At 38.7% G+C, this 11089-nt stretch overlaps 2 protein-coding genes across 7 annotated transcripts; one reads left to right on the top strand and one right to left on the bottom strand.

Moving 5' to 3' along the window:
- Window positions 1-226: 226 nt before the first annotated feature.
- swsap1 (SWIM-type zinc finger 7 associated protein 1) lies at window positions 227-10531 on the top strand. Of its 2 annotated transcripts, XM_058049776.1 has the most exons (3): window positions 227-539; window positions 1259-1427; window positions 6890-10531. In XM_058049776.1, exons 1-3 carry the CDS (start codon window positions 273-275, stop codon window positions 7003-7005), a joined length of 552 nt encoding a protein of 183 aa, XP_057905759.1. In that variant the 5' UTR covers window positions 227-272; the 3' UTR covers window positions 7006-10531. The 2 variants fall into 2 exon arrangements, with proteins under 2 accessions (XP_057905759.1, XP_057905758.1); XM_058049775.1 differs by having other exon boundaries at window positions 1259-10531.
- Window positions 2055-10270, bottom strand: epor (erythropoietin receptor). Of its 5 annotated transcripts, none has more exons than XM_058049774.1 (8): window positions 9957-10266; window positions 9726-9873; window positions 8706-8872; window positions 6616-6767; window positions 6105-6261; window positions 5736-5826; window positions 5573-5660; window positions 2064-3215 (listed from the first exon to the last, which is right to left on the bottom strand). In XM_058049774.1, exons 1-8 carry the CDS (start codon window positions 10057-10059, stop codon window positions 3051-3053), a joined length of 1071 nt encoding a protein of 356 aa, XP_057905757.1. In that variant the 5' UTR covers window positions 10060-10266; the 3' UTR covers window positions 2064-3050. The 5 variants fall into 5 exon arrangements, with proteins under 5 accessions (XP_057905756.1, XP_057905757.1, XP_057905755.1 ...); XM_058049772.1 differs by having other exon boundaries at window positions 3064-5005; window positions 6041-6261; window positions 9957-10268; XM_058049771.1 differs by having other exon boundaries at window positions 3064-5005; window positions 9957-10265.
- Window positions 10532-11089: the final 558 nt, after the last annotated feature.

Raw genomic sequence — 11089 nt, 5'->3', positions numbered from 1 at the left:
TGTGATTATCCGGAAGTTGTGTTGGACTCGAACAGGAAGTACTTAAGAAAACCACAGCAACTATTTTTTACATTATATTTTTTATTGTGTTGTAGTAAAAACATTATCAAAACATTCCTATACAATTCTAACACCTACATTAATCTCTAAAATGAGTCTAGTGTACTCCCGCGGAACAAGCCGGAACTAATTCATCTTAATGTTGGTTTCACACGGAGCAAATGACACAAACACAAATGTGCTACATGTAAATAGAACCGATAGCGTCAGACATGGCAGATATTTTAACTCATATTTTCGCAAACATGTCTCAAGCGGACTCAAATAAGGACCGTGTTGTAACTCCCCCTGCACCTCCACAGTGCAGTGTCCTAATAGTCGGAGAACAAAGCCTCGGACGTTCGCTGCTGCTGTTGACGGCCGTGACAGCTGCCTCTCAGATGGGGATGAGGGTAGTCTTCTTCGCCCCTGAGCAGATACAAAGCCTGCCAGCATCTCTGCAGAAATGCATACCAAGTCTAAACCCGGAGAGTCTAAAGGTATGTTATTAAATTATTAAATGGCACCAGTAAAAAAAAAAGCATTATGAGAGGGAGAACAAGTGTTAAAAAGTCAATGGGAACCCTAAACCTTTTCCCTCCAAAAACTGCTCGTTTATTTGTCTTTTTTAAACCAAAAAAAACATCCCATTCATACTAAGTCGGTAGTAATTTCTGAATATGTACCGTCTATAGTAATAATTAGTTATTTTGCTGTTTGCCAGTGTAATTTATAAGAATGCAGACAAAGCAGTAACTAGTAAATCAGCATAAATTACATTCATTCATTCATTCATTTTCTACCGCTTATCCTCACGAGGGTCGCGGGGGTGCTGGAGCCTATCCCAGCTGTCTTCGGGCGAGAGGTGCACGCTGGACTGGTTGCCAGCCAATCACAGGGCACATATAGACAAACAACCATTCACACTCACATTCATACCTATGGACAATTTGGAGTCGCCAATTAACCTAGCATGTTTTTGGAATGTGGGAGGAAACCGGAGTATCCGGAGAAAACCCACGCATGCACAGGGAGAACAATCAAACTACACACAGAGATGGCTGAGGGTGGAATTGAACTCAGGTCACCTAGCTGTGTGGTCTGCGCACTAACCACTCGCCGCCATGCAGCCCACATAAATGACACTGTGAGTGTAAACATTGTCAGCTTGTCAATGCTAATGTTTTTATTACTATTTTCATTACTATATTTTTCCAAGAAAATCAGATTCTGCTATCCGAGGACTGTTGAGGAGTTGCTTCAGCAAGTCGCAGGCCTTCATGAGTCCAACAACTCCTTTCCCACTTCTCCGTCACTGGTCATCGTTGACAGGTTGGAGGACTTCCTGTGCGGACTTGCATGTAATCGCTACAGTGGGTATCACCCAGGTGAGCAGTCTTGTGCTGCACACCTAGCAGCTCTTTTGTGCGACACAGCTACTTTTCTCACAAGCGTCCTTAAGCAGCAGTCACCGACCACAGCCCCTTGCCGCGTAATCGCCTCTTATAAGTCACAAGAGGACAAGGGCGACTCCTCCGTCTCGGATCCTGTCCTTGATGCCCTTGACCGTTACTTTGAGGTACGATGTACTCTGCACCAAGACAGAAGCTACAAAGCCACAGAAGCCGGACAGCAGGAAGTGTGGCACATTTATTTTTCTGGACTTGGCATCACGCATGAGCCTTGCACCACAGACTCTCAGGTCAAGGCAGGTTTAGCTCAAGAGTGGCAGTTGTTAATATTCCCTGATGGTTTAATGGAGTTTAAGTTAGTTTGAGCATCTTTACTACATCTATACTACATCTATACATCTATACTATAGTAGGTATTAGTACATAACTTACCGTACGTCCACCCACATGAGAACGACATAAACCTAACATGACACATGTTTTGCAGAGATTAAAAAAAGAGTTGAGTTGTGAAGCACTTCCCGTTTACAAATGCACAAGTCTTTCTCTTTCAAGAAAAATGAAGAAAATACAACAGCTAAAAAATAAAAAAAAAGAGTAAAAAGGCAGTTTGTGGTAATAATGAATGGAATGGAACATCAAAATATTAATATTCCCTTCAATTCTATCCACATTAATGTCATAATACAGCGTAGTATTGGAGTCAAAGCCTTTATTGAACTCTTCATCAGTTTGTACAACATATTTTCATAAAAGAAGCAAACCAAAGGCAAACATTAGTGTAACTTTGCATTGAAATATCACCAATACCTTTCTATACAAAAATAAAAATAGATCTGTACAGCCTACAGTCATCTTGTATTCTACAACTTGGAAATGAACATAGTTATTTACAAATACAGTGATTGTAGATGTAGTCTGTTTAAATCTCTACAAAGGATGACAACCCCCTTACGTTTTCCGACCTTAATGTCAATTAAGTTATTCAGTTGTAATAGTATTTGTGGAAAATATTTCACTCACGCCATTGCAATGATCTCCATTTAAGTTTGATGCAACACTGTCATCATTTTGTTGTATCAAAACCTGAGTGGCATTAGTACAATAAAGTGTCAAGTACTTTATTAATGAAGGGTTGCAAAACTGCTGACAGTGCTCATGTGCTTTATGCTACTTTGATTCTGGGAGAATATAGCTTGCTATAGTTGCAAATTAGCCCTAAAAACTACTTTTAGAAGATTCGACTTTATTGTGAAACTTGTCATTGATGATTGATTCAGAGGTTAGTACAGTGGAGCCCGCTTATGTTGACAACCCTCGGACTGGCTGACTGATGTCAACATACAGTGGTGTTTGCTGTCTTCCTGATTTCGTATTCTTTTGCATGTTTGTCACACTTATACGTTTCAGATTCAGATGATCAAATACATTTAAATATTAGTCAATGGTAACACAACTGAACATACAATAGAATGCACTTTGTAAATGAACAAATGTTTTGAATGATTAATAATCTTAGTCTGACAAGAAAAAAAACATCATACCAACAGTAAAATATGGTGGTGGTAGTGTGGGGTAGTCTGGGGCTGTTTTGCTGCTTCAGGATCTGGAAGACTTGCTGTGATCAATGGTACCATGAATTCCCAAAAAATTAGAGTAAAGTAGAATATCCGGCCGTCTGTTGGTGACCTCAAGCTGAAACCAACTGGGGTTCTGCGGTAGGACAATGATCCAAAACACACCAGCAAGTCCACCTATGAACGGCTGGGAAAAAAACAAAATGGAGACTTTGGAGTGGCCTAGTCAAAGTCCTGACCTGAATCCTATTGAGATGCTGTGGCATGACCTTAAAAAGGCGCTTCATGCTGGAAAACCCCCCAATGTGGCTGAATGACAACAAGATGAGTGGGACAAAAAGAGACTCATTGCAAGTTATCACAAATGCTCGATTGCAGTTGTTGCCCAACCAGTTATTAGGTGATTATTCTTCTCTTTCCCTTAATAATAAAAAGTTTCATTTTGTGTTCAGTTGTGTTGTCTTTGACTAATATTATTATTTTTTTTGATTATTCGAAACATGTAAGTGTGACAAATACGCCCAAAACCCCCACAAAAAACACTTTTTCACACCACCAACTTAATCGAAACTAAAACTAGCCATGGCTTGCACATTTACTTGTGACATTGGCCAGAACCATAAGGAGAATTGACGATAATTGTTGACATGGTTTGTACATTTTATTTTATTTTTTTTCCTTTTGCACTTTTTATTTTAATTCTTCTATTTTCAGATGGTAAGGCACAGAAGCGTTTTAAATGTTGGCACTCTGTTCCAGCGTTTCAGAAGTTAAACAACAGGATCGCTTAAATATAAAAGAATTTCTGTGGAAACACGGGCTGTCCATACTGAAATGTTTTCAGGTCAAAACGGTAAAATATTTCATTGTTTCAGTGCATTGAAATGGTATTTTTGCAGGGTAAGAAAATCTGACTATTCCGCCTTGTTGGTGCCGTGTGGACCAGCAAATGACTACTTTCTGAGAACGACCAGAAGTGATGTTTACTGCTACAGAAAAGCCAATAATTCAACTGGCATGACTCCCAGTAGACATTTTTGTTTATACGAAGGTGACGGACCTCATGTGCATTCGTTCTTTCTTCTATAGTTTTAGTTTGTCGTTTTTACCCAATCATCCATTCCTGTGTGGAAGTGACTATTTACTGATTCGACATTATGCGGACATGATTTTTCTTACAACATTTTGTGGCCAGGACCTTAGTTTCATTCTTTCCACGAGGTTGCCAGATGGTTATGCCAACCGATCGACTGAATAGTAGTGTTCAGTAAGAACAACAGCAATGATCATTTCTAAGTATTGGAACAGATCACTGAAGACTTGATTGTGTCTTTATCAGTCTTAGTCGGATTCAAGTTGATTCAAAGCCATGCAGGTTTGAGTGATGAACATCCATTTCAGTGCAGTCTCGTTCTCAGAAGTCATCCCGTACCATGGTTCATCAATAACTTCTCTCCCAGTGTCATCTGCTCATCTCATTGGACGGTATTCCATAGAGAAGCTGGAGTTTCACCCCACAGCCCAGAGTCTGGTTTGACCACACAAACCTACTGTAGATCAGTGAGCTTCAGATAGAGCTGTCTTCTTCATGGGAAAAAGCACCTCAAGGGGCAAAGACTCCTCAGGAGTGTTATGGTCTTGGTTGTGGATGTTCCCAGTGAGGGTGACATAAGCATCCTGAGACTCCAGTAAAGAAGACTGGGAGCACTGTTGCGGCGCCATCAAGCAGTCCGTCACCCAGTGGTTGTGTAGCGCAGTTCTCCATCTCTCTGTCAGAACCCCATCCTGACCCTTCTGCATATCCTCCTCTCTGCATTGGAGAGCTAAAGCCCTGGACCTTTTGGGTGGCAGGGGTGGAGTTGGCGGTGGGGGGTTCAGGCTTAGCTCTGAGAGGACCTCCAGAGATGTGGGATAGTCCTCTGTGTAGAACAACGCTGGGGTCAACCACAGGCCCCCGTTTGTCTGCTTTAGCCACTCCTGTGCAAGAATTAAATGGAAGATCAGTCACCCAACATTTTAAGGCATAGCGTCTGAGCAATGCATTCATTAGGGTGCTGCAATGACGTCAGCTTCCCTCTGGGTTTCCAAGGCTTGATCAGAGTGGCTAAAAAATGATATATACAGAACATATGGGGGCGGCACGGCAGTCGAGTGGTTAGCGCGCAGACCTCACAGCAAGGAGACCAGGGTTCAATCCCACCCTCGGCCATCTCTGTGTGGAGTTTGCATGTTCTCCCCGTGCATGCGTGGGTTTTCTCCGGGTACTCCGGTTTCCTCCCACATTCCAAAAACATGCTAGGTTAATTGGTGACTCCAAATTGTCCATAGGTATGAATGTGAGTGTGAATGGTTGTTTGTCTATATGTGTCCTGTGATTGGCTGGCCACCATTGGCGACCCTCGTGAGGAAAAGCGGTAGAAAATGAATGAATGAATGAATGAACATATGGGTGTGTGAATTACTTGCAGTTTTCCTTTGTAAACAAGCAGTTTAGTTCCTACTAGCGCTGTGTTATAGTTCTAGGACCCCAGGCCTTGTTCTTACCTGAAAGTCTCCACCATAATCGGTAAATAGGCCTTGAAACTTGCCATCTGGAGTTGGAATAGTTGGCCATATCTTCTTTATCAAAAAACTGAAACGATAAAAGCGGGTAAACGTATCTTAACATTAACAACTGATACTTTTTTCGTGGTATGCAAATCCCGACCTGCGATTGGACACAAGTAGAACAATGAATGACACCAGCAGTAAGATGAAGAACATGACGAGCGTAGGTAACACGATGAGCATGTTGAGTTCTGGAAAAAGCACAGATTAAAAACAACATAAGATAAGGGTTGCATGTGCATTGTCGGCGTAGGGTCACATCGTATTGCCACATTATTTTGCCATCATCAAGATAGTAGCACAACTAAAACTGAAGAAGGGGGATCTTCAATATGTCTTCTTTGTTTAAAATAGAATCATTTGTGGTCAGAAATGGAGATAGAGTAGACTTTTAAAGGTATGTACGTTTTTAACGTATCACAGTGGCCCCCTGCATCTTCATGTTGTATGTGGTAGTATGTGTCCAGACCTGCATGTGGCGTCTGCATGAACACGGGGTCACTCCACATGCTCCAGTAGCCGTTGTAGCTTATTCCATCCAGCTTTACACGTACCCGCGCTTTGTACTTAGTGCCTGGCTGTAGGCCCCTTAAAATCACCCCGGAGCTGGCTTGTACCACCTTTACCTGCAAAAAAAAAAAAAAATCCCTTTCTCAGTAATAAACTCCATCCAAAAAATACAAAGTCATTGTTTGATCAGGACATAGAAACTCATATTTTAATTTAAATTTAATTCAAATTATTAATATTACGTTTTTCCGCTATGTCATTTTCCAAAAAATGTTGTTTGTTTCTTACAACTTTTTTCTTTACTATTTTAAATTTATACTACTTGAAGTTTTACATCAGAATATTATTCTAGTAAAATTCAGACTTTTTCTTGTTAGATTACCACTTTTTTCCTTAATATTTGTACTTTATTCTTGTAAAACTGTGTTTATTAAATGACTGTATATTTGTAGGGTCAATAGAAATCATACCTGTGTCACGTGGCTCTCTACCGTTTCATACGAGACCTCGTACATCAAGCTGTCATCCATGTACTTGAGAGCAGGAGGCACCCAGCTGACATTCAGCTGACCTTGCTCACCAGTGGTGCTCACGGTCACGTTAGCGGGAGGATCCAGCAGAACTGGCGTATATAACAACACCATACAAAAAAAATAGTAAATGTTACAGCTCAGCAAGCAAAAGATTAATTCTACAAGTTTTGCTTTTTGTTTGTTGACTTTTGCTCCACTTATTTCATTATAGGGACTGAATGCGTGTGTAACGGGTCCTCCAGCTGCCTAGAGGGCGCCAAAGCTTTGAATGTCAAGCAAGCTTTTCCTGCAATGAGAATGTCCGTATGTAAGGTACGCCCAATGTAGCATGCATATGGTTACTTTGTTGTCAGCTAATGATAGCAATTTGACAAAGTTTAGCTATAAACGTTTGCTATCCTCCATTGTAACAACATCATAACTGTAAATTGTACGTCATCTCTCTCAGCCTGCGCCGCCAGTTTGAAAATGATTTGCTACAAATAATGTATATTTGATTGTCTATCTATGCTAGCGACGCATCGTGACATTCCCTGGAGTCCAAATATTTTGTAGGCCACATACTCAAAATAGAAGGCTGCAAGGGCCAGTGGGATATTTTATAGGAAAACATATAAATATGCTAAGAGGTTATGTATAGTTCAAGGAAAAAAATGCATCTCAGATTTTTGATTTAGGTGAAAAAGCATGTTGAGGTATGAACAGCACTTTCTGTTGTTTTTTCAATTATTTCCAAATATTTCAAATAATCCACATAAATGTTCTTCTCATCATGTTATGACTTTATTACCAAAATTACAACTTTTTTATGACTTTCAATAAATAACAGTTTTTTCACATATATGCTAGTAAAATTACGTTATTTTTGTCATGACAAAATGAGTTTATTCTTGTAAAATTGCAAATTTATTTCTTTATTTTTTTTAATATTTTGACTATTTTTGTAAATTTACAATTTTTAATTTTTTTTTTCATTTATGCTGTGTTTTTTGTTTTAATATTCCAACTTTCCATTTCAGTTTTTCTTCTTGTAAATGTTGTAATTATGACTTTATTTCCTTGATATTTTGACTTTATTGCAGGGATATCTGATATTGGCTTTTTTGCTGTAAACCGATATGCCGATATTGTCTCAATTACTCTCAACTCTCAATTACTGATATCAGCCGATACCCATATGTGTAACATGACTTATCTCCTCTGGTGGAGATACAGCATTTTTTAATCGTTTTCATGATCGGGAAAAAAATCTGATACCGATATCGCATCGGGCCGATAATTATTGGACTCTACTTTATTCTTATAATATTAAGTTAATGTGAAATTATTTACCTCACAGCTAGGAGACCCTAGTTCAATTCCACCCACGGCCATCTCTGTGTGGAGTTTGCATGTTCTCCCCGTGCATGCGTGGGTTTTCTCCTGGTACTCCGGTTTCCTCCCACATTCCAAAAACATGCTAGGTTAATTGGCGACTCCAAATTGTCCATAGGTATGAATGTGAGTGTGAATGGTTGTTTGTCTATATGTGCCCTGTGATTGGCTGGCGACCAGTCCAGGGTGTACCCCGCCTCTTGCCTGAAGACAGCTGGGATAGGCTCCACACCCCCGCGACCCTCATGAGGATAAGCGGTAATTATTAATATTACATTTTTCCGCTATGTCATTTTCCAAAAATGACAACTTTATTTTGTTTTGTTTGTTTCTTACAACTTTTTTCTTTACTAATTTAACTGAAGTTTTACATCAGAATATTATTCTAGTAAAATTCAGACTTTTTCTTGTTAGATTACCACTTTATTCCTTAATATTTGTTCTTTATTCTTGTAAAATTGTGTTTATTAAATGACTGTATATTTGTAGGGTCAATAGAAATCAGTGGTTTCAACACCCCTGTGTAGACCAACAGATCTGTAGTGGATCATGTTCCACCTCAGAGCTTTCACTGCACTAATTATTCCCACACTAACAATATAACCACAGACTTTCACATGTATAAAAAAATCACATAAAAAAAAAAAACTTACAGACAAGCTCAACGAGGAGGCTCCGATTGTGTATCAGCCTTGTCTCCCGGTGAACTTCAATGTCCATTTGGACAAACATCTGAGTTTGATTCAGGTGGCAGACGATCAGCTTCTTCCCACTGTGTGCCCGGTGGACCGTCAGTGGGCATCTGCTGCTGTTTTCGTTTCTGTTGGGGAAATAGGAAAAAGTTTTGAGGCAAACATTATGGTTGTGGAAAATAAAATGCTGCTACTGCTACTGCTACTGCTACTGCTACTGCTACTGCTGCTGCTACTGCGACTGCGACTGCTAAAAATAAAAATAAATAAAAATAATAAAAATAAAAATAAAATGTGCCCTGTGATTGGCTGGCAACCAGTCCAGGGTGTACCCCGCCTCTCGCCCAAAGAGAGCTGGGATAGGCTCCAGCACCCCCGACCCTTGTGAGGAAAAGCGGTAGAAAATGAATAAAAATAAAAATAAAAATAAAAATATGCCCTGTGATTGGCTGGCAACCAGTCCAGGGTGTACCCCGCCTCTCGCCCAAAGACAGCTGGTATAGGCTCCAGCACCCCCGACCCTCGTGAGGATAAGCGGTAGAAAATGAATAAAAATAAAAATAAAAATAAAAATAAAAATAAAAATAAAAATAAAAATAAAAATAAAAATAAAAATAAAAATAAAAATAAAAATAAAAATAAAAATAAAAACAATTAAATACAAAATAATTAAATACAAAATAATTAAATACAAAATAGTAATTATAATCAATGTAATAATATCAACAATAAACCATAATAATAGATAAACGAAGAATAATAGGAGTGTTATTTTATGTCTCCAGGGCTCTAGTAATGACAACCACCTTCATGATCAGTTTGTGCTTCCGGGATACAAAGGCACCCACTTTCAGAGTAAACACTAAACAGGAAACTGCTAACAGGAAATTGCTATTGGCGGAAAAAAGCTCATCATCAATCACACAAAGCATGAACAGCCGTTTGGTTGCAGTAATAAAGAATAAGACAGTAAATTCTTACTGATAGTTGTATGTGAAAGAATACTGATCCACAGAACCAGCATTCTCCTCCTCCTCCTCCTCCTCCTCCTCCCAGAAGCAGGTGAAGTCCTTCCTGCCTTCTGCAAAGCATTTTGGTGTTCCTGGTTCTTCTTTCAGCATGATGGAAACTGCGCGGTTGTGGCGCGTGCAGACAAAAATCACGTTTTCATCCTCTCACTTGAAAGTTGCATATTTAAGAATGAAACTTTACCTTTCTTGTCAAAATCTCGCCCAACTCGGACGCTGGAGGTTGCCCTCATGGCGCACACCGTGGCGGAAAGTACCAGCAATCTTCTCAGGTGATCACATGTCATCCTCCTGTCTTCTACGTGAAAACGAAGAGTGTTGTTGTGCACAACATGAGCGCAAACTGACACACAGGCTTGACGTGTGTGTGTGTGTGTGTTTGAGTGAGTGAGAGGGGGGGTGAGGAGGTTGTCCTGTTTGGGCTTTAGATACCATGGATAGAGCAACACGGTTAGACGGCTGCTCCTCAGCGATAAGGTATGTGAAGAGATGTTTACTGACTCCTAAAAGTCAGAAGAGTAGAAGAGGAGGAACCAGAGCACGCTTGAAAATGTAAAAAAAAATATTTACAACCCTGTAAGGGTGGGCGATGCTGCAAATGTTGGAATCGATTCGATACCAGCAATGCTGATATTGACTTTTTACTGCAGTATTGATGATTTTTGCCTTTAATTTGTTGACCATGGTTATAATCACCATAAAACACAGGTTTTAGCTAATATACTATATATATATATACTTTTTAAAATCAACTTATATGTAACTAATTAAAAAAAAGTGGTTTAATCAAGAGTTCAACAATATATAAATACAACTTAAAATGCATGTAATAGTATTACTGCTAATGATTAAATTAAATTAAATTAAATTAAATTAAATTAAATTAAATTAAATTAAATTAAATTAAATTAAATTAAATTAAATTAAATTAAATTAAATTAATGATAAGCGGTAGAAAATGATAAATAATAATATATATATAATAATTTCTAATAAATAGAAAATAATAATTCTTATAATTAATGTAATATCAACAATAATAATTAATAAATAACAATAATATAATAAAAATGTGCAGATTTTTTAAACTTTTTTCTTGCAAAAATATTATTAGTATTAGGTGATAATAATTTATAAATAGGTGATAATACAGGTAAAATATACAAGACTGTATGTACCACTGTTAGAAAGCTGACAGCAATGATCATGTTTTTTTGGTCAAACATTAAGATTTTGCAGTTTGTTCTACAGTCCTTGAATGCACCATAGTTGTGTGCTGTGATAGGCGTTCAGGTTCATAAAAATGCATAGAAACGT

The sequence above is a fragment of the Doryrhamphus excisus genome, chromosome 15, assembly GCF_030265055.1.
Source record: "Doryrhamphus excisus isolate RoL2022-K1 chromosome 15, RoL_Dexc_1.0, whole genome shotgun sequence".
In the NCBI taxonomy this organism is placed as follows: domain Eukaryota; kingdom Metazoa; phylum Chordata; class Actinopteri; order Syngnathiformes; family Syngnathidae; genus Doryrhamphus; species Doryrhamphus excisus.
The sequence above is the reverse complement of the archived record's forward strand: the minus strand, read 5'-3'. Positions and strand labels throughout refer to the sequence as shown.

Coding starts and splice junctions, on each gene's coding strand:
- swsap1 (XM_058049775.1), top strand. CDS start 273: ATGGCAGATATTTTAACTCATATTTTCGCAAACATGTCTCAAGCGGAC. Junction 540..1,258: donor TAAACCCGGAGAGTCTAAAG/GTATGTTATTAA, acceptor TATTTTTCCAAG/AAAATCAGATTCTGCTATCC.
- epor (XM_058049770.1), bottom strand. CDS start 10,059: ATGACATGTGATCACCTGAGAAGATTGCTGGTACTTTCCGCCACGGTG. Junction 8,873..9,725: donor TCTTTCACATACAACTATCA/GTAAGAATTTAC, acceptor TTTCCCCAACAG/AAACGAAAACAGCAGCAGAT. Junction 5,827..6,040: donor CACTGTGATACGTTAAAAAC/GTACATACCTTT, acceptor TGCTTTTTCCAG/AACTCAACATGCTCATCGTG.